The following is a 23,205-nucleotide window of genomic DNA, read 5'->3' as shown; positions in this document are numbered from 1 at the left end:
TTTCAAATGAAGGTATAACGTATTAGGCCTAATTTACAACTCAGCAGGTACGGTATTGACTACAGTCAGGGAAGACAAGTGATGCAGTGCCTCACCCGTTGTTAGGATGGGGAAAATTGTAAAAACATCAATGATTCTAATTTTGGTAGTTTCTATCGATGTTTAGAATGACTACTTTTTAACAATTTTTACAACAAATATCCCCCAATTTGCATATTTATTGTTCACCAATATAGTCTCATCTGTGATAGCGCAATTCATCAAACACGGTTCAGAATAAAAAATAACTAATGTTAATCAAAATGTTATTGGGTCGCTGATTCCGAAATCAAAATAATAATAATGTGAAAGCACCAGAAACCCTAATAATCGCCAATGGGGTTGGGATTAGGATTTGATGAGTACAAAAACGGCGAAACGAAACAACAACTCAGTGGAACACATATTAATCTGCCTCGCCGTTGGCTAAGAATTCGACAATCGCCATGTACTGAAACAATGCGCTATTGACTTTCGCAAACCGACTTTCTGGTATGAAATGAAGCGTACAGTTGCGACGGCCAAGAGGTAGGCTAGTTCAGAGCAAATACATTCCCTCAGCGATGTATCTCATATATAGGCCTATTTTCCATCAATGCTTACCAATAATTGTATAAATGTAGTATTGTTTATGCATAGGGTGCTTGACAACCGTGCTAATGTGATGAAAACAAGTCACTTACTGAATCAGCCAGCCTTTTGCGTATATATATTTGTAAATCTTATTCTAAAGCGGTCGGTGCCTCTCCAAACAGCGCACGTCACTGGGTCATAGTAATAGAATCAAATGGATGATTAACCGAATACAAAAGTGTGGATGGATCACAAAAATAAACTAACATTATGGAATCAAGTTTTTGATGCTTCTTTCAATTTGGAAAGAACCATTTTTGTTGGATGAAATTACATTATCGAACATTTCCATCGATCTATGCTTACCATCATGACCAAATATAAACAGTGGGTCACTGCGAACTACACAAAATAAAACGATATTATGCATTTTGAAGAGAACACACCGTTGGAGCCCGGTAGGATAAAGATTCACTAACATAACTTTTGACACATGCTATAATAAAATGCCAATCACGTAAGCGACTGTCAACCAGCCAAGCAGGCTAATACCACCGACTATAGCCAATATTTATCTCCCCACGTAGCAGAGATTTATCTGGGCTCATCTTCTGAATATAACCGCTGATAATGATTATATGGATTGTATCAGAACACGCTCAGTAATCGTACGTTAATTCCTTTAGCGGCCATTGTGATTCGTAATCAACCTGTAGGAAAGCGTGATTCTTTATCCGTCCGGACCTGCAGGATGATTTTGCTGTTTTCATGACAAAGTCTCCCAATGTGTGTTTCATACCTTCCTTATTCCAGTAAATATAATAAAACATTATAATGGGCGTGCGGGCTTCTGCAAATAGAGAGGGATGACTTATTTGATAACAGGAATAACGTGGTCAAGCTATGATAGAAAATAGAATAGTCGCCCAAGCACGATATAACATAAATTTGCGCATTATCGACATACCGTTGCCTGTAGCAGAATTGGAAAATCTTTGTTCAATATTTCATCGAGATTCAAATTATAATAACTACTCCGTCAATTCATACTGGTAGCCAACATGTATTACCTACATCAACTTATCGTCTTTACTCCAATAAGAGTCCTTTAAGATTGTAGTTTATCGTTATCATGTATCAGATTGAATGTCCAGATGTGAAGAATCATGCGGTGAACATGATGGCGGAATTAAATCGAATGAAACAAGACAATGATCATTGTGACTTCATAATTCAAGTCGGAGATGATATATATTACACCCACAAAAATGTATTGTCGGCTGGTTCGGATTATTTCAGAGCAATGTTGAAGTATGACACAAAAGAGAGTCGCGAAGGAAGAGTCGTTTACAGAGATTTCGATTCTCAGTGTGTAAAAAATTGCATCGATTTCATATATTCAGGTAAATTTGAGGTACTGGACGAAAAGATGAATGATCTCCTTTATGTCGCAATTATGATGCAGTTGGATGATGTGAAAAACGCAGTATCTGATATTTTGGGCAAATCGATTACTGTTGAGAGTTACTTTTCTATAGGAAGAGTTGCTGAAATGTATGGACTGGATTCCGTTTCCTCAAAATGCAGAATGTTCTTTCAAAATAACATCATGGAAATCTCGAACCAATGGATGTTTGGAGATGCTAAAAAGAATGATATTCTCAGCGTTATGAGGTCGGAAAAATCCGAATTGTCTGAGGAAGAAAAGCTGATGTTATCACTGAATTGGGTTGATAAAAATCAAAAGAATAAGCATCACTTGCATGAGTGTCTTGAATTGCTCAAGTTCGATGAAATGTCCCCGGCATATTTGAAAAATCTGTTGGAAACGCATCCCATTATTAGCAGTGACTTCGTGTTGTACAAGTTGATCAATGGCCATCTTACGAAAGCAATAGTAAAACCAACAAAAGAGAAACACAGCGATGAATTATTAATAATCTTTGACAATAGCTCGGATTGTATCCGATCCTTCAATCCCACGACCGGTAACGTAGAAAAGTTCCATGATGAGAAGTTCAATAATTTAACACGTTTCGGGACAATATCTCTCGACTCGTACATCTATGTTCTTTGTCAGAATAAATCAGTCCATCGACTTAATTGTCGCCGCAAAGATTCAAAATGGGAAAAGTTGAACGATATGAATTGTGACCATGGTATGTTTCCCCGCTCAGTTCCTTTGTCGGGATCAATATTCGTTATTGGAGGGAGTAATCCAAAAGCAACCGTAGGCGTGGAACGATTTGACCCATCTATAAACCAGTGGCTCGTGCTTGGAAACAAACCCAATGCAATTGCATATGCAAGTCTCGCATCATTGAATGATTCCATCTATTGCATCGGCGGCTATCGAGATGGTGTTACAATGTCTTCCTTATGCAGATTCACTCCATTCTCGTCGGAGTGGGTTGACCTCGAGTCTATGAGATATCCAAGATATGGTAGTAGTGTTGTTGCAGTTGAGCAACATATATTTGTGATGGGTGGGTGGAGTGGAGGGGCCATCAATAAAGTTGAATGCTACGATGTTACTTCAGCGCAGTGGAGTTCATTGCCATCAATGAATGCTAGTCATGCTTGTAATGATGCTTATCACGTCGGAAACTGGATTTTTGCAGTGGGCGAATATGACACATCTGATCATATTGAGAAGTATGATATACTGAACCGCAAATGGTATAAAGTTGAACCAAACGTGGATCTAGCCTTCAAGATTTACGCATCCGCAATTATAAAGTTGTAGGTATCACATATATATTAAAACATATTATGTAAATAAGGTATAACAATACGATTATCATTTTAAGAAAGTTAGCTTGAATATATATAATATCGCTCACTGCTATGACTTGGAGCTCCATTGTTCTAGCATTGATGCAATTCCTGAAGTTAGTTCAATCTGGAACATTTGTTTCTGATTGTGCGACATTGTGATGTGGATACAGGATGTGACGACGTCCGATTTTACTTCAAGTTTACCAGGCAAATGCATTTATTTTTATATTTTTTTCATGTAAATGTTGAAACTGAATATTGTGATAATGTTATTTCATACATTGTTTAACTGTTTCAAATATTGTACATTCTGTGCATGGCGCGTGTTCTTTGTTTTACTGCACTAGTCTCTGTAATATTCAGGAAATTAGAGGGCAAACCGTACGTTTCTCGCGTTTTCGAAAGTGTTCTAGGTTCTCGGCTATGTTCGAGTAATATGTATAGATATTGGGGTATATGACGTTTGAATCTGACTCGTCGTTGGTTGTATACGATATGTCGCTCGCTGTATGAATACTTGCTGTAATATACTCTGTCATGTGTGTGAATTAAACTGATATTACACACAGGGATCCCAAGCTACAAGTTTAATGTTAGAGAATCGGAATTTTATTAGCAGAAGTTGGTTTCAAATTTTATGTATGAAGCGTTTTATGAGTGGAGTAGTCACATGGTACTTTAGGGGAGTAGCATTTATAAGTATTTTGACAACTTTTGACTTGATCCAAAATGCAGTTTACCGGGATTTATTAATCAGCTGCTTCTCTCTGGTATTCCTGATGATACCTGATGCATCACCTATATTTATATGCCCTGTCCAGTCAATTATTTTTGTTGTTCATTGTACCATGCATATATACTAAATTAATGAATGGACGGATTAGTAACGCACTGAAGAACTGTCACACATGAATTTTCGCATGAAACACTCAGCCTTGCATGAAATCGTTTTCCTACATCGAATATTAAGTCATTAAGATGACGAAACGATAGTGGAATGCGGAGGGCTCACTGCGCTGTCTAACGGCCGAGAGAACTCGATTGATGCATGTCCAAGAGGTCACACCTTATCTCCGCACTGCATTCTGCAATACTTACAAAATGACAAGGTAGGTCTAGTGATGTATATGACGGACGTATATCGTGCAGTCCTGCCTAATTTGCAGAGATTGAGGAATATGTGAACGTACTGCGATGCTCCGCAGTGTAGTGGTTATCAAGCCTGCTTAAAACGCAGACGCAAGACTACCAGAGTTGGATCAATTACTATATTTTAATTCAATTACAATTACAGTTACTCAATGCTAAAAATATCAAATTACAATTACAATAACAATTACAATTACTGTTGAACATGTACTTGATTACAATTATAATTAGAATTACAATTACTTTTAAACACGTAATTGATTCAGTAAAGAGGTCTTCTTTGACAACCGTAGCGACGTAATTAGCAACATTCTCAAGCTCTTCATGTGTCATTCCTGATATGTAGAATACCCTTTAATTAAAAAAAACTCGAACGTCTTCGAATTATTCCTAATCATGAGTACTGAAAACTTCAAGCACAGAAAAATTTTTCAAGCGTCTGTTAAGAACCAAAGGTTTGAGTGACTAACAGCGAATAGGCTACAGGACAGTCAAAAAAATGTAATCAAACGATTAGGCTACTCGGAGCTGAGTCATGATAATACAATGTAATTGGTAAGGCGTCAGCGATAAGGATGATACCGATAAGGTGCGTAAACTTAAAATAAATTTAAAAGGAAACAACCTCCTGATAACTAAGAATTACAATATTTTGGTTCGCATTTACATTTTCACTTGCTCAGAAACTGTTAGATTGCATTTGATGAACATTAGGGTGCGAAAAGTTTTTGGCCCCAGTAAATTTGGCCTAGATTGGAGGTAAGATTGGGATAACATCTCTACAAATGCTTGATCAAGTTTGATGAAGCCTTGGTTGGAAACTTGAATTTTTTTGCTATTGTTGCTACAAGCCTAGGTACTGGTCAGAGATTTAAAAAAAACTTTGACCGTGGTGTAGGAAATGGTTCACCACCGGTTTCAGAAGAGTTTATTTGCAGTTCCTCCATTTTTGAAATATTAATATTTAGTTTAGCCCACTGGTTCTCTAACTTTTTTAGACAAGCCCCCCTTTATGACAGTGAATATATCGTGCCTCCCTTATTGTCACAGCACACAATGAAACCAGAAAGTTAGCAATCCTTACATATAGTTTTATGGTATGGAAGGTTATGACTGTTGATTCAGACTATACACCGAGCAACAACCATAAAATGGAGGTGAATCGGGCCAAGCGCGGAAAAGATTTCAGTTCACTGGAGCGTCGCACCCCGTTTAGATGCTTTCACGCCGCCCAAGGGGGCACGCCCCCAGTTTGAGAACCTCTGGTCTATATTGTAATTCACAAAGTTTTCTGTTGCTACTGAAGTATGGAAAACAGTTTAGCGTGACTGAATTATCTAGTTATAACGCAGCACGCATGGAATACCGATATAAATAGGCTAATTATTACATGTGGTGACTGTTTACTAAGGCTCTAAGGCCCATCATCGTCATCCTGGTTCGTACCGGATTTTCACTGGTGCGACGAATAAATGATTGATTAAATGATTATTTTATGTTGTGATTGTCAGGTTTCCATGAAAATGTAAGTGAGATTGTATTTGAACAAAATTTTGATCAAATTACAATTACACATAATAGAAATGCTTCAATTACAATTACAATTACAATTACATGAAAAAATGTATTCAAATACATTCAGCTCAATTACAAATTACAATTGATCCAACTCTGAAGACTACCAATGATTGTAATAAGAATGCCAATGAACCTGGCAGAACCTGGCAGAGGCCTATGTTTTACTTCATTACTTAAAATGAAAAAAGAAAACGACCTTTTAGAGATGCGAATCCGGCAAGCAAGGTAGCAGTACACGAGACGATGAAGGGTCGAGAAAACACTGACGACATGGAAAACTTCCCACTGCACCAGAAGTGACATATGTGGTAACAGTTACGTTATAGAAATCAATAGGGCGGATATTTCTCATTCTAGGAAAACTACAAGTTGTTGCTTTGGTGTTCACGATGTTTCAACAACTATGGTCATTTATAACACGCCGATATCTCTTATTGCGACTTCTGATTCGCCGACTTGTAGCACTGCAGTATTGTTCTGGGCTTGTCACTTAGACGGATGCCTGCATGTCCCCGGATTCTCAATTAATGTAGAACGAGGCCAAGGATAATATAATAGTGAGCTCAAACCTACGGCGTGCTCTGATAACAGCAGCACCACACATATCCAAGCGTGTCAGGAGGATGCCAAAGCAGCAATCTCGCTGACGTTGTCTTTTGCATCCATTGCACAAATCAGTATTTCTTTCAGCAGGGTGGTAATAAATATAATTGCTGTTGAAGTCCTCATATTTCCCCATGGGCCGTGAGTAGGCCTGGACGATAGTGCTTATATTTTTCTAAGTAATCAGCATCAGAAAGTCAAAGGCGAGTCGCGGAACATCTTCAAATTGTAATTTGGCTCGTGACCATGAAGCTAAGCTAAGATTAGTACAGCCTGGGTACAATGATTCGAATTTCCGAATGTGAATTGAGTATTAATTTCAGTGATTCGAGTCAGTAGTAAAGACGATTTTTTCGATTAGTGACATTGTGCGCGCCTCGCAACTGACAGTCAGGCTACTAACGAGAATTTCAGTTTCGATACTATTTCCACTGGGGAAGCTTTGAAACCTTGATTGGGCGTGTAGCAGCATACGAGACATAGTACAAAGCTACGAACATTACTGGAAATAACACATTTCCGAAGTAATGATTATCCCAAAAAATTGTCAAGAGGTGCAATTAAATCGGTATGGTCGAGGAAATACCAAAGTATCTTCAATGTGACGGATAACAGGCGATTATGTTCTTTGTGGTGGCATAAAAGGTATACATTTGAACATTGACATAATACATTCTGTTGTGACGCCAGTGAGTCATACTCGGATACTCGACTCAACGCGTAACACGCGATTTTGAATCGAATCACTGGGGTACTCGATTTTGCCCCGCCCAACTTGGGACATGTTGAAATTAATGAATTTTCGCGTCACAGTAAGCAGTTGTAGCTGTATCACAGCTTGGCATTGAGACGCAGCTACTAAAACATCGTAATTACCCAGAACACTTGTTTTATTGAGAGATGAACAATTTTCATGGTTAGAAATGATAACAAAGCAACTTTCCGAATCCGTTCGACGTACGAGTACCATATGCAAGTGTTTAACTTCAAGTAAAATTCTAATAACGCCCACATTATAATGTGCTGGTCGTTCCGCTTCAAGATAAAATGCGTTCAGCCACTTTCTTGGGATTGGTTGGACATGGTTAACACATGGACTACACAAGATCGACGTTTCAGGCTCCAGATAATCACGATCCCGCCGACGATTATGACCAGAAGAAGGAATATTATGAGAGTCGTCGATGACTTCGGCTTGCGACATTCAGATGCCTCTCCGCCTGCTTGCCCCGTGGACGGAGCGGGTTCCAGCCTATCATCGTCTATAAAAAAACATTCCATGTAAGTTGCGAATAAAAGCTAATCCATAAACTACCTAATAGGCCACTGTATAAAGTAGTTTTCAATGGAATCTAACAGTGCCTAAATACCAGTCCCACAGATACAGTGTTCAGTTGGAAAATGACACCTTCGCACCAACTTGCAGCATCGGTTGTTGATAAAAATACCGTATATATTACAATTTAGTCCACATTATGCGGAACTCAAATCTGTGCAGACGAGCGTAACAAGATTACCTAACCGATGTACATTGTACACACTCATTGAAATAGAAAATTCGCGATTTATTCGGGATTTCGTAATCTGACATTCTATGGTCGGGTCACTAAACAGGCACACTGCAGTTGACCTTTTCATTATTACATCCGGACCATAACCACTGTGATTAACGGGGTGGCCATTCCGCAACCCTCTTCAGTTTTATTATGGAAGCATCATTCTCCTGACAGTAAGGGAAGATTGGTATGGAGACTGCAATGGTGGTCGTGGTTAGTAACGAGATATAATCCAACTCTTTCGCAGCGGGCACTCAAGTAGGTTTTGCCTACTTGCGCTATTGGCCAATGGTAATGCTTTTAGAGTACTTCCCATTCTACCTGGCAGATCTTAGATGCGACTTTAGACAGTCACTATTTTGAGGAGTAGGCCTATAGCGTCGATTGGGAGATGTTTGCATCGCTTTTATGAATGAAATTGTCAAAACTGGTCGGTCAACTAGCCCGTCTATCACGGTAACTGGATATATTTTGAAGAATTCCACGTATTTGTCGTAAAGCGAGGTATGGAGCTTAGTCGATGGACTGGATATCCACCAAATATTTTCATTTTGCCGTTGACAGATTTCATAATTTGGCGGATACGACCAGATTCGGATCGGAGTTGGATTCTTACTATTCCTGACGCGGTCGAAGTGTGTATAGGAATTAGCCAGATCCTGGGTGAAAGTTGGCTGGAATTTTTAGTTTTTTGCCTGAAACGGATTGGACCTGAAGTTTTAATTTTTCTGATATGGCCTAGTCGGATTCTATTTTGTAAAAATACTGACGCCGGAGTAGAACTTGTCGATCTGCTAAAAAACAATAGAGAACATCTCCGACCGACTATCAAACGTATGCGACGCCTCCACGGAATCTACATTTTGAAACAACCGAGTATACTTTCCATATTCACTTTACATATTCCATACTTAATGGGAGTGGTTTTGGAATGTCTTGAAAATCGTGGTTCTACTTATTATGGGAATGAGTTCATGATGTTACTTCGACGCGAGTACCAACACCGATTTCTCTTGACCACCTCTGGAATGCTATCGGCATATACAATAATGAGGACTTGGGGAATCTCAATATAAAGAGACATTTCCACCGGTAACTTCTGGCGTTCTTACATCCTGTAGACCTATATAGTGTACGAAATCGCAGCTTCTTGAACTCATATCAATAGTTAATGGCAACTATTGACTCACTAAAGAAAAACTGAACAATTATACATATCTGAAATATCCGAGCGCCAACTAATTGTTCAAATTAATGAACGACAATGTTGGCTTTAGCGACATTGGCCGCCATACCCCAGGTGCAATCACCACCAAACGAGGAAGGATAACAAGAGACGTTTGTATGCACTAAGAAGCCAGTGGCGAGACACGTCCGAACACAAATGCGTTCATTAGCAATGGCGCCTGGGTATGATTACGAAAGGATCTACATGAACCGTTACAGTTTCTACAGACACTAAAAACTCGCGTGTTTTGAGACGGACATCTCGTTTCCAGGATATACAAAAAGAAAGTGAGTAATCAAAGGTGGTCATGGTCAGTAACGAAGTACTTCTGTTTTTACCCTTTTATTTAGGAGATTTCACTCACTTGCACTACTTACCACACGATTCATGTTTCAGACAACTTCTACTCGGAAAATGCTTCAGGCCAAACTACTCGATACATCTTACAGCTCGTATTTTTACGTGTAAATTAGATTTAGAATAACTTTGTTCGTCACAGGAACCGCGTCCAACAGCCATCACAGTAGCATATGAATATGTTTTATTTGTATATGCGTCAAATCAGTTATCTTGCGTTAGTCACGAAGATGCATCTTGAAATCACGGAAGTTAGCCATCACCACTCGATACCCCAAAGTATGAAAACCTGCAACAACTCCACTTTCATTTTCATTTTAACTGGAACTAGTTTGAAAGGATTTTCAAATCGCTACTTCGTCTTTTAATTGAGTAAATATTCCAGGCGTTACTTGTACTTGAATACTAAAGTAGTAACGCTGACTACTTAAACCACATCTTAACCCAACACCGGTACGCGACTTTTGTCTAAAGCAAACTTACTATGACCACTGGTCGTTGCAACTGCATTGGAATCGGGCGAGGTTACCGGATCGCTTCTAGCTGGCTCCGGCAATCGAGCTTCATTGTCGTGCGGGGTCTCTGGGAATCCAGAACCACAAGCCTCCTCATACCGAGGAGGCAATTCATCTGAAATGACTGAATTATGAAATACCGTTCACTGCAAACCCGCGATTTCTTGGGGAGCATAGAGCCCTGAAACGTGTGACGCCTTCTCCAAGTTGCGGATAAGTACAACAAACGACTCTTCTAATTACTAGGGGTGAGCAAAGCTCGATTACCTAAATGATTCAGTTCTGAATCGAATATCAAGTTTCGAGTCAAGTATAAAAGTATCCTTAAGTATGACGTCAAAGGAGTGCGGATGATGTGGGGACTTATAAAAATATGTAGATTTTATTCGGTCACAAAGAAAATAATCCCAGTTTGCGCGTCACTGTTTCCATATTCAAGTTCAAATGTTATCTATTGCCATTGTTACATAAGGAATGGCAAGGTATCTACTTCAAACTGTTACGTCATCATCCTAATTCGAAAAATCATGAAATCAATGCACGTTATTATTGGCCATGCTCTCTCATAAATGATGTTATGTAAAACAATGAAAGACGGGACTGAAGGCCGACATTTCAACAAGATTTGAAGCACTTTATGTGCTGCTTGTGTACTGAAGTCAGCCGCGAACTAGTCGTTTTAGCTTACGGGAAGGTGAGGAATATAATAATTTTGAGACCGCATATTTAGACAAATGATGCAGTGAAATACATGAGCCCAGCAGATGATGAATACTTGCTGGTGAAGTTAACCAAACAGGAATGCTAATCTACCAAGCCACAAAGAGAATGCGACCTAATAATAACACACCCGCTTAGGAAGCACTCGTTAATAACGTAATTCACTGTTTTCAAATTCGAAATAAAACTGAATGTCGCAGAATATGGTTTAAAGTTTTGTTTCGACCCGTCAATGTATATTCTGCTTCATATTCGATCCACCCAGAAAATAATTGCCCACGCCTGCTAGATTGGGAACCTCTGGCATGGGTAAGCGGACTGAGCACTGATTTGATATCTGGAACAACGATTGAATGTCGGATATTGGGATAGTAAGCAGAGACGATTGATGCGACGTAACGTAATCACATTTACGACTCTTTCAAATGACTATGCAGAATGCAGATGTAAACGGCATTAACCACAGAAAACAGGAATGTCCAAGGTGTCCAGGCAAAAAAACAAGCATTGTCATTAGGTGACGGCTCTGCTGGCCTCGGCCGATCTTACGACACTTGTCCACATGCGCATTTGCGTTTAAATATATCAATACCATTACCAAGCCGATAATCTGGCATGAATCGCTTTTTATCTTTAATGATAATCAATCAGCCTCAACAGAAATGATAATTCTAATGATTCGAGTCGATTGGTGAAAGATGATTTATTCCAGTACGTAAATTATCTGCACCTAGCTACCAAGTGTTAATTAATCGACGACAATTATAGTTTCGATAGTATTTCCACGGTGAGCAGCTGTAAACCACGATTGGTCGCACCACAGCTTACAAAACAAGAGTACTGGCGTTATATTCTTTGTGGCAGCATAAAAGGTATTATAACAGTGGTTCCAAAAGTGAGCGATAACGACCCCAAGCGGGCTATTCTGAGAAACAAGGGGGCGAAAATAACAGATATGGCGACTCGAGGGAGAGAAAATGTTAAAACGTACAGTGAAATATTTCTGATTATCACGGTCAAAAATGCATGTTCGGACGGCTTATTCTGTATGTGACGCGTATAAAAGGTTAAGCTCAACGACAAGTAAACACGGAAACCGGTTTTCAGAGCACTTACCATTTCAGAAAATGGCATTTTTAGTAAATTCACCAGCGATCAGAGCTAGGTGAGTAAATTTACTGATTATACATAATCTTTTCCAGACCCGTAGATATGAGGGGTTCGAGTCGAGATTGAAAAGGGGCGATTAGTGGAAAAAGGTTGGCAACCACTGTTTTTTAAATCTCCACATCTTATATACTGTTAGGACGAAATAACGCCTGATACTTGACTCGACGTCAAATATACACAATGCAGAATCGAATCATTCATACGTACTGGATTTTGCCCAGCTTGAGTTATTATTCTGCAGATATTTCCATCATAGTCATTCAACTTAATAAGGATATATCATATACCGCTGTGTAATCACCCACATAGTTATTTTCAATTGTTCGTGATTTGACTATAAGGCGGCGAGAATTCCTCTAATCGCCAAGTGAGGCGTCTTCACAGCATTGCGAAGGTTGTAAAGGTTGGATTATCACGGCAGAACGCATGTAACTATATCCGTTCTATTTTATTGCAGTGTTGAAGTACATACAATATCGTAAATACGGACTATTGCCTGCTGATCAAATACCTACGACGAAATGAATTGGACCCATCCACTCATTTTTTATACTCGTAATTGTGCGAGTACTGCTCCTTCCCGCGACATCAGATAGTTTTCGTATGATTTCTGAGCCACATACAATCTTCCTATCAGTCGAAATGCACCAACGAAATCAAACATGATATCCAATGTCACCTAGATTTTACCACCTATAATACTGCGATGTCAAATCAATGCTAAGCCATACCGCTACTGTCCGGCAACACGGGAATCTCGTTGGGTCCTTGCTCGATATTCGCCTGGTAGCGCACGCTGACAGATTGCTCTTCAGAGCTGATTGTGTCTCCTCGCTCTGCTGGTGGATTACTCATCTATCGGCAGTACGTTTTCCTGTCAGAACACGGGCGCTGATTCCTCTGTCAACTAAAAACAAGTTTAGCAATACGCTATAAACCTTCCAAAGTAAAATATGTCCGTTCACTGCAGCGATGGGGTGCTTGGCAGTGTCTAGCCAACACATCGTAATCTAATAATCATCACAAAACGGACTTGGACACTGATTAGTTCAACAGACAATTGCTGTGCCTTCGCAGACATTGATTTTGCTGACTTCGGGTCAGCTTTGGCCAGATGACCATTTGTAGTATCGGGTCGTATATAATTTCGTGACTCCCATATAGTAAGCTAGGCTATCAATGATGATTGATGAATCTTCGCTTCGCATATACCAAGCTTTTTGAAACATATATACACCAGTCGAAGTCTTCTATAGCATCGTGATAACGATGAAACAATGTGGCTTCGGAATAGGGCCACAATCTTATAGTTGCATTCCGCATGTAACCAGCATGTAACATCACCATCATTTGTCTTTGTTTTTACATTTCAGACTTGATCGCGTTTCATTTGATATTACAGCAGAAATAATTATTCCGTGTGGATAATTAACAGACTGGTATACAGATGAATAGACAGGCATACATACATGCGGACAGAAAGACAGACAGATAGACAAACAAACAGATATTCAACATTATATAATGAGCATCGCAGTACGAGCAACCATAAAGGGGTATGGAATTCGTACTTTAGAAATGCATTGCAAAGAGTAACAACCAATTTGTTTATCTTCCTTTATACTCTACATGCGATGCAGTGTATTTTTAATGTAAGAAGTGAAAAACAGTAAAACAAATCGATGTAATAATTTGTATTCGTCGCTGGCTATCTATTTTATTTTAAATCAAGGACGTAAAAGTCAATTCGGGACGCAGGCTGGATTCAAAGATTTGAATCGCCTGCGGGCCGTACCAGTGAAATGATGTCGAAATGTTATATTCATATCCATATCTTGCTTTATCACTGCAATATTTCATCATCAAGCCTATAACTAATCCATATTAATACGCATCCTTCTAGCAATACTTTTATTCGTAAATTATGGAATGGGTCATGCACGATGCATGCACTTAAAGTGGCTCACACAGTGACCCTCACTAACGGTTTTTGATGATATAAGTTGGCACATATTCATGGTCCCTTCATTTATGTAGTCGCAATGCGGCGTTGAATGCGCCCTGTGAATGCGTTATGTCGAAGACGGAGCCCGGGTTTTAATATATTTATATAGTGAATATATTATTATGATATATATTACAGTTCTGTACCCAAAAGAAGACTCTTGGAAGACAAGACATTTAACAATAAACGCACACATTTAAATTTGATTAATAATCAAGAAATCATACTTCAGGTTTCTATGGATGCAGGGGAAATTATACGGCCTCGCAACCAAAAATATTTGCAATGTTATTTGTGTAACTTTCATACTATAATTTACATGAATCTGTTTCGCATTAGCTTTTTCGCCTCTGCGCATAACTACATTTTGATTCATTTTCTCATGGAAACTCTCTACCGATTGTGCACTATTTTTCTTCTCGGAATTTGGTGTCGATGCCACTGATTTATTACTAACGATGACCAGAGTTAAACGCAGCCTCGCCCGCGAATTGTTATGATGTGTCTTCTATGCCTATTCCACTTTTGTTTTCTTGTCAGTTCATCGCGAAATTGTTTCTCAAAAATATCATCTTTTATTAGAAATGTGCTTGATAATTCAAACACCATACCATTTACTCGTAACTGCTTGGCGAGACAGATGAAATCACCTGTCGAGTCGGAAGCGACCCACGGACATAATGCTTGACTGAAAAATGAGATATTCTGGTTGTCATACGAGTATTGGATGATCCCAAATTACCATTTATTGCAATGGAGCAGTTACTAAAATGGCACCAGCAGTTCCCCCACTGATCGAAACCACGACTATTTGTCTAAGGAGCATACGTGTTAACCACCACGCCACGGAACTAAGCATATTGACCGAATCATCCTACGTTATGGATGTTCACTATAGTAAATGATGAATCGAGTAATAGACAAAAAGCGCATGCTCTCCGTGTATAAAGTCGCAGGGTCTATGGGTCACAGGGTCAGGTCGCAATGATTTAGGTTTACCGGTTTCATCATAAATTACCGGACGTATTCGTCCACTTCAATATGACGAGCAATCGCCCGGTCAGCTCAGTTGGTCAGAACGCCGTGTAAATAACGTGAATGCAGCTGTTTCGAGCCGCGTCACTCCCATCGCCACAGTTGCTCGTTCGGACGAAAGTCAGTCTGAAGATCTGGAGCTATCTTGTTCGATCCAGGTTGGCGGCTGTCTTGTCGTCATATTCAAGAAAGATGCTTATTTCTACGCGTCTCCGTACAGTGAAGACGATGCTGGTGATAGTACAGTTGATCTCGGCGACGAGATCATTCCATTTTATTAGCATTTAATCGAGGTGATACACAAACACTGTAGAATATACGATCGAGATTTTGGATGACATGGAACAGGCACCGCTGCTGGACTGATAAGATTCGTGACCTTATGCTATTGCTTGGAGGTGGTCACGTCATACTGGTTGGGGTTCGGAGAGGTAGTTCTGACAACAATCTACATTATGATAGTTGACTGCTTGCAAACATATAACTGCTAGTAATTAGGAGAAGCTATCTTACGACCCTTCACCCAATTGGCTAACGATTCCAAATCGCGAAATCATCACCCCGACTCACGTCTCCATGTTACTTCAAATTCTACGAGTATAATCCTTCATAACTGTGCTACATTCACGACTATGATGCCAAATTGGGTCCATTTTTGATCAACTACCAACTCCTCTCACGATAAATGCGTGGAGGTTACTACAACTTCACAGATTAGGCATAAATTCAGTAAAGTTTTTCCCGCCGGCTCTCACCACGAAACTTTTTCAAATAATGTTACAAGATTCAAAATAAATCATAATTCTCTTTAAACACACTGCCTACCTGAATCTAGTTTCGATAACTGACGTTGGCCGCTAATATTGAATTACCACCATTGCATGAAAAAATGTTCTCGTTTTACCAAATCTGATCCAAATCGCCATGGGCAGGAAAAACATTCGCAGAATATAAGAATAGTTGCGGCTACTAGCAGAGATGCCGCGAACTCACATGAACCCCAACGGATTCATACACATTACACAGCTTTCAATGTCGTATTACATTTAATGACAAATAAACGATCTTGCATTAATTTTTCGCCACTGAAATCAAACGCGTTGTCTAAGCCCTTTGATGTATGATGAATTTCAGAATACTGAAGAAACAATATAATGAAGAGATATCGCATCCAACAGGTTTGTAATGCGTCTTTTTTGAGACTGAGCGAAATCGTACGTGTATTTTCAGGTCAAGTCCTATACATATCTGCTGTAAGCAATTGCGAGTAGAGAATTCAAGTAAATCATATGAAGATATGGTCATTCCACATTGCGATAGTAACGTGTATTTAGGGTACAAATTAGCAATACACGAGTCACTTCAATTTCACTGAGGTTCAACCTCTTCACAATCTACTGATAGCTCCTAAAGCATCGTACAAGGTACATGTGACAATTGCTCTTTTATTCGCTACGTGAGCAAGTGGCGCTCAGAGGCGGTCAGTATTGAAGTACTGCTTTTTCATAGTACTCAAATAGTTTTCATCCACTTGCAGTACTTACTTCAGCATAAATACTTCTTCGTTATATCGTGTAGCTCACTTATTTACTTTTTGTTATTCACTGTTTGACAAAGTAAAAGTACTAGGTGAAGTCGCGATTCCCGACTTCAAGAGCCATAAGCGTTACAGCTCAATAAACCTTGTGTGACCTTTGTGACGTAGATGTTATATATTTGACTGTCGTTCAGTTTGGCACCCCTTGCCTGCTATGTATCAGTGGCTAATATTTGGAATATCGATCTTACTTAATCGTATTTACATCGCCGTTTTTATAGGTTCAAATATATATATTATGAATATTCTTGTTTAAAATTTGTAACTGTCCTCAAGGATACAACACCGTCAAGTTAGTATCTCTTGATTGATCCATAACCAAACAATTTGTATTAATTCGTTGTACATTTATGATTTCAGAAAACCGATTTTCGTCAGCGTGAAATAAAAAACGAACGAAGTAGGGACAAACGCGTCGTCTTGGGGTGTTAGATAGAACAATTATATCTCTATTGTGTATACGTGGAAGATTCCTCCCCTCTTTCGCGGCAACGCTAGGTACCTACATTGACAGAGAGAAAGAGGGAGAGATCAAGACAGGTAATTTAAGGGACTGTTCTGCCAGAGTTCGTCACTACGCGCTAAATATCTGTGGACTGATCAATATGTTTTCGAGGAAATCTTGGTCAATGTGCAGCGGTTGCGTGGTTTATGCGGTTAGATTCAGGCCTCATATGGGGAAGTTCCACGGCAGTAAACAGTTCTCAGCAAAGTGGTAGGAATTATACGATCAGTCGTATTTTGAGTTGTCTTCTTAATACCGGAAACCGTTAACTCATCTTTCTGCAACCCCCAATATATTTATAAGTTTCCAGGTTTTGACTGTCCACGAGAGCGTATTTATGAGTGCTTTTTATAAAACATCAAATTCTACTTCTAATTGAGGTAGTTTTCTGCTCGACAAGCAATACTTGATATTCGTACTTGGGTAGAATTCTGCCTCCCTAATTCTACTTGAGTAGCCGTTTTGGCTAGTTTGACCACCAATTTGGTAGGCCTATATTGCGACGAAGAATAAATAATATTCAATTATCAAGGACATTGATGTGAAAGACAATGTTGTCTTTCACATCAATGTCCTTGATAATTGAATATTATTCAGACATTTGTTACCTCTATACAATAAATATATATTGATAGATAGTATATGAAACGGGTCCGCCGACAACCCGCATTTGTCAATCTGGTTCAGCAAATGTATTCACCATGGTAATCCACAGAACGATACGCAGCCTCGAGGCTTCGTATTGAATCCATTACTTTGCCTGATAATTAGACTAAAGTCGAACAGATAATCATGTATTTTATTTGCAGTTCCGTACATGCATGAGCGAGATAACACGCACCCTTTGCATGTATATTTAGATGTCTATCCGTTCCTTCACTCAGAAACAAATTAATATACTCTAAACAGCTAGCAAAAGGCAACGACTTTGAATCCTGCTTCTCACTTTGAAACTATGAATAGACTTGAATTGTGACTCGACTTGGCTCGACTCGATTCACCTCCGAAAATCGATCGACTTGGAAAATCAATTTACTCGACATGACGCTCGACTCGACAGCGATTTGGTCCCAACATGTACATATCTGCAGGTAAGCGACCAACGCATCGATTCCGAAAGTGTGTGCCGCTACAGATTCTCAGGTGTGCCACGAATCTTTTTGGAAAATATTTTATCACTTTTCGGGATTCATCGTTAGTCCATAGTCTATCTCCAAGCAACAAAGTCCATAATCTATCTCCAAGCAACAAATCAAGCAATCTCGAGTTACTTAACACTGTTTGTTTGCATAACCGTTTCCTCAGAAATTAATCAGTTTTAGTTATGTCCCTGCAGACCTTTTACTTTACAGGTACAAAATCAATCAGGCAAAAACATTTTGGTTTTGCCTGCTGTACACATTTGTACACGAGAAAGATTACTTGGAAATGATGAAATGCGTGTAGATTACTTGGAAAAGATGAAATGCGTGTATGTCCGTCAACAATGCAACCTCTTTTCTGTCGTACATATGTTTGTATAAATTTAAATATAAAAAAGCAACTTTCTTGTAAGTCTGCCGCGAGTGTTTGATAATTGTCCTGGTGTGGCACAAGCGAAAAACAATTGGGAACCACTGGTCTAACGCATCACCCTAACCCAGTATCCATCCATACACGAGCCTGCGAAGCATTACACGACCAGCACTTGTTCGTTCATTAGGGGGCACATGCAAATTTCAGATTACCAACTAAAAGCGGCATTAAGCTGTCCCATCGTGCGTTGCGTTACATTTGCGATCAACCACTTTCGGGACGAGGCCCCTCAATCCTTGCAATTTTCTTGATGTTAATTTCGGTTACCAGTATGCATTGTCTATTAAAAACTGACGGGCATTCGTCCTCGTCGTCATCATCGTCGTCGTCGTCACCGTAAAGAACGTCCGGATCGGGTTCAGGCTCATCTTTGTCTAAAACTGGGAATCGCAAGTTGACGGGGAAATGAACACATTCCCACAATCCACCAACACCAAGATGGGTTGTGTAAAGAACTACTACAGGAGTTCTCAACCTGGTTTCCATCGACAAGTTTCAAGACCTCCATGATACAGTGTGACAACAGAAGTTAGGTTTTTCAAATTCAGAATTAAAGATAGGCCTACATATTTATTCCTAAATTACATTAGAATCACTGAATTTCAAAATTTTAATTACATCACGGATTAAAAAGAAATACCTCATGATGTACCATTCTAAGCGACAAAACCAGATTTTAGGTGACTCCCGTATTATTCGTTAGCTTCCCACATTTCACGTTTAGGGTTCTACCCCTCTACCAGGGTTGAATGAGTAGTGTCGTGATATATTTGGTGGCTAGAGTCTTTTCTCAAAATAATAAGAATGACTGGACTCGACTTTAGCAAATCTGTGTATCGACTCGTTTTTGTTCGAGTCATTGCGCACGACTCCTACCAAGTCATATAAGACTCGGCCGGCCAAGATCGACATTTCATTACAATATGGAAGAACAGTGAAGTAACCACACTATTGAAATTTCGTTTATTATTACTGGTACTTTGAAAATGCCACGAGAAACTGCTTAAAGTTTCGACATCACCGAGTAGAGTTGAAAAAAGTGGATTTAACAAGACTTCAACAACTTGAAACTGGTCCAACACAATGACTCTTATAGTCAATGACTCTAACTCTAGTCATAACACTGGTCATAACACTACAACTCTGTACTCGACCCTTTGCTCGCCGACTTTAATTTGGACTCGGTTGTGAATTGAAAATGGCTCGACTTGGCTGGAGTTCAAACTATAAAAGAGTGATGACTTGGTGACTCGGAACCTTACACAACCGCCCAAATGAAGTCAAAACAATGGTCATGAAACACTGGTCTACTTCATCGTAATATCCGGAGGATATCGTCTTGAGACCATGTTTGCTCAACTTACCTAAAGTGAAAAGGTGAACAAGTAGTACACCTTATTTGTAATCCGAAGTAACGCCGTTAATTTACAGCCTTAGCAGGAGCATCTATTTCCACAAAGTGTCAAGATAACTTTGGAGTGAAAGTAAAACCCGGCGGTTTGAAAAATTACTCGAAGTAGTTTCAAGATTAGGGCAAGGGGTCGCACACTTTTATAAATTCTGTTCGCTTGCTTGAGTGGTTGGTAAGTGCTTTCGAAGAAGCAGAATGTGTCTTCGCGACTAATGCAAAATCACCAACGTCCAAAAAACCGGAAGTAGTGTTCAAAACAATTCGTGTAAGTAGGGAAAGACGGAGTATTCGGTAAATGTCGCAATTCGACCACATTAGCCGTCTATTACATACTTACCATCGTCATGTTCAATAATAGGTTTCACGTGGACGTCCTGCGCGTTTACAAGGTTGTTTTTTGCAGGGTTGTAACCAAGTCACAAGGCTCCGAGCCACAAGTCATTCTCACTTTTATAGTTTTGACTCGAGTAAAGTCGAGTCATTTTCAATTCACCACCGAGTCAAGTCCGAGTCCAAGTCAGCGAATAGAGGGTCGAGTCCGAGTCATGGTATTATGACTCGAGTCCGAGTCCAAGTCATTGTGTTGACTGCTCATTTTCCCGTTAAGTCTTGTTCAACCCACTTTTTAAAACTCTCCGTTTGCTGATATCGAATGGTTCGGATTTATAATATACAAATTTTCCTCACTTTTAGCAGTTTCTGATAGCATTTTCAACTACCAGCACCATTAGATGAAATCCCAATAATGTGTTTACTTCATTTTTCTTCGAAATTACAATGGAATGTCGGTCTTGGCCGTCTGAGTCTCGAGTCATATGACTTGGCTCGAGTCATGCGCAATGACTCGAGTTCAAGTCGAGTCAATACACAGATCAACCCGAGTCGAGTCGAGTCATTTCCGTATTTTGAGAAAATGACTCGAGTCAAGTCGAGTCATCAGAAAATCGTGACTCGAGTCGAGTCAAGACTCGAGTCATTACAACCCTGGTTTTTTGTGTGCTGTTGTCCCACTTGCGCCTGTGGTTTACATCCGAAGGGCTTCTCTTTCACATGCGCCTCGACATCACCGAAGGGAATTTTAAAATCCTCTGTGCGAGTGTGCGAGATTGAAACTGAATTGACTGTGCGAGTGTGCGAGATTGAAACTGAATTGACTAACTACGTTTCACTTTTCTATTAATTAGGCAGGAATTGATAATAAGCCATCAAAATACTGTTGATAAAAGTGTAGACGCAGCATACAAAAAACCCATATAAGTGAAACAGGTAGATACAACCCCAACTTTAGACCTTTTAATCAGCATCATTCTTGAGTCCTCAAAATTTACACTCAACTCTAACCAGACCTGAAAGATCACCGCTCATTCCCAAGCTTTTACTGGACACAAAAAGCGTAAAATAGCGAGCGTCTCCCGACTTCGAAGCAGCGCACAACTATCAGATGCTTTAATTTGCGAGGAACCTTTGGGCAGTTAGGGTAACTAGAAATGTCCAGAATATAATGGGAGGCGCTGGAACAGCACTGAATAATACCACCGGACGCTAATCGAATACAAACTTACCTTGTTCACTAATCGGAGCAGCGACACTCATATCCTCAGAAGTTAAATATACGGCCTTCTTTAATTCAGCTCTAACGAGCTCTTTGAATTCGGAATGGCTCGTAGCCTCATTGTGAAGGCCTACGCGAGACAATTCTTCTGCAAGGATAGACATATAGCACATTTAGCAAGTATCATGACATACGTTGAATCCCGAAAGCGACTTGAGGAGCACGATCCAGTGAATCTCTATTACAAACCTTACCATTTCGTGCAGGGATCGACTAACCGTGACGAAGACACCGAATCCGTTTTCAGTCGCTGCGTGGTATGAGTCTCGCACACGAGTTTATACCAATGCAACAAGCGATCAGTATTTTATCCGGCCAGATTGAGTGATTCATAATACGCCCATTATTCTTTCAGGTCAAGCATGCACTTGCTATTGCTATAGTCTCGACCAAATTGGTCTTTCACGGAATCTACGCGTGTGGGTAAACCTACCAGGTATGAGACTAACAAGACTAACTACCCATGTAGTGGAAAATAAACGTCTAAGAAGGCGCCCAGTAGTTTAGGACGCGGGTTATAGTTTCAACATTGCTGGGTACATCTTCACGAATTAGGCAAATGACAATGACGTTACGAGTACGAGGGATTTAAAAAATACAAAACTCCGTTATCGTGATATAGGGCAATGCGTCCAAACATTTTCATCCAAGTTTCACTGTGCGACCCACAATCAGATCCATTTGACCGCGCGAATGAGATTGTTTAACGATCAATGCGGTTTAACGATCAATGCGATGTGTCAGTAACGAGTTAAAACTAGATGCCGGAAAGTGAAATTGCGCGATAACCCACGAATGCTAGTGTACCAAGCAGACGGGAATTGCTGCATATAACAAAGTGGTTCTCAACCCGAGCACGCTAACCCATAGGGGCCTGCGAAGCAAATTCGGGTGGTCCGCGAAACCTCGAAATTTACAAAATGGTTGAAGACTTAATTTGTATAATTGTATTTTTAATCAGGAAAGAACGAGGCAGTTTTGCTTCATTACTGGTAAAACTACAGAACTCGCATCAACAGAATGACCGTCTGACATTAAATACCCTACTGTGCAAACTCACTCCAATTGCTAAATTGCCAATAGCCTACTGATACTAACATAACAGATGTTTTGTTGAGGATTGTGGAAAATTAAAAGTTTGAGTAGTAAGGTCAATGACGATGACATCGAAATGTTTTTTTTTTGTAATACACATAACA

At 39.7% G+C, this 23,205-nt stretch overlaps 2 protein-coding genes and 1 long non-coding RNA gene across 4 annotated transcripts; 1 reads left to right on the top strand and 2 right to left on the bottom strand.

Moving 5' to 3' along the window:
• Positions 1 to 1,715: 1,715 nt before the first annotated feature.
• On the top strand, positions 1,716 to 3,958 carry LOC145440550 (kelch repeat and BTB domain-containing protein 12-like). Its single transcript, XM_080318183.1, has one exon. The coding sequence runs from the start codon at positions 1,745 to 1,747 to the stop codon at positions 3,356 to 3,358; it is 1,614 nt and encodes a 537-aa protein (XP_080174309.1). The 5' UTR covers positions 1,716 to 1,744; the 3' UTR covers positions 3,359 to 3,958.
• Positions 3,959 to 7,592: 3,634 nt separating this feature from the next.
• On the bottom strand, positions 7,593 to 13,237 carry LOC145440564 (uncharacterized). 2 transcript variants are annotated; one of them, XM_080318208.1, is made up of 3 exons: positions 12,998 to 13,237; positions 10,345 to 10,500; positions 7,593 to 7,982 (listed from the first exon to the last, which is right to left on the bottom strand). In XM_080318208.1, exons 1-3 carry the CDS (start codon positions 13,119 to 13,121, stop codon positions 7,774 to 7,776), a joined length of 489 nt encoding a protein of 162 aa, XP_080174334.1. In that variant the 5' UTR covers positions 13,122 to 13,237; the 3' UTR covers positions 7,593 to 7,773. The 2 variants fall into 2 exon arrangements, with proteins under 2 accessions (XP_080174334.1, XP_080174343.1); XM_080318217.1 differs by having other exon boundaries at positions 10,345 to 10,491; positions 12,998 to 13,235.
• A 5,839-nt stretch (positions 13,238 to 19,076) lies between these two features.
• On the bottom strand, positions 19,077 to 20,801 carry LOC145437160 (uncharacterized). Its single transcript, XR_013914595.1, has 2 exons — positions 20,732 to 20,801; positions 19,077 to 19,363 (listed from the first exon to the last, which is right to left on the bottom strand). It is a non-coding gene; the product is annotated as an uncharacterized LOC145437160 (long non-coding RNA).
• Positions 20,802 to 23,205: the final 2,404 nt, after the last annotated feature.

Source organism: Botryllus schlosseri, chromosome 1 (assembly GCF_051294905.1).
Source record: "Botryllus schlosseri isolate E-star chromosome 1, Bs_hap1, whole genome shotgun sequence".
Classification (NCBI taxonomy): domain Eukaryota; kingdom Metazoa; phylum Chordata; class Ascidiacea; order Stolidobranchia; family Styelidae; genus Botryllus; species Botryllus schlosseri.
The sequence above is the reverse complement of the archived record's forward strand: the minus strand, read 5'-3'. Positions and strand labels throughout refer to the sequence as shown.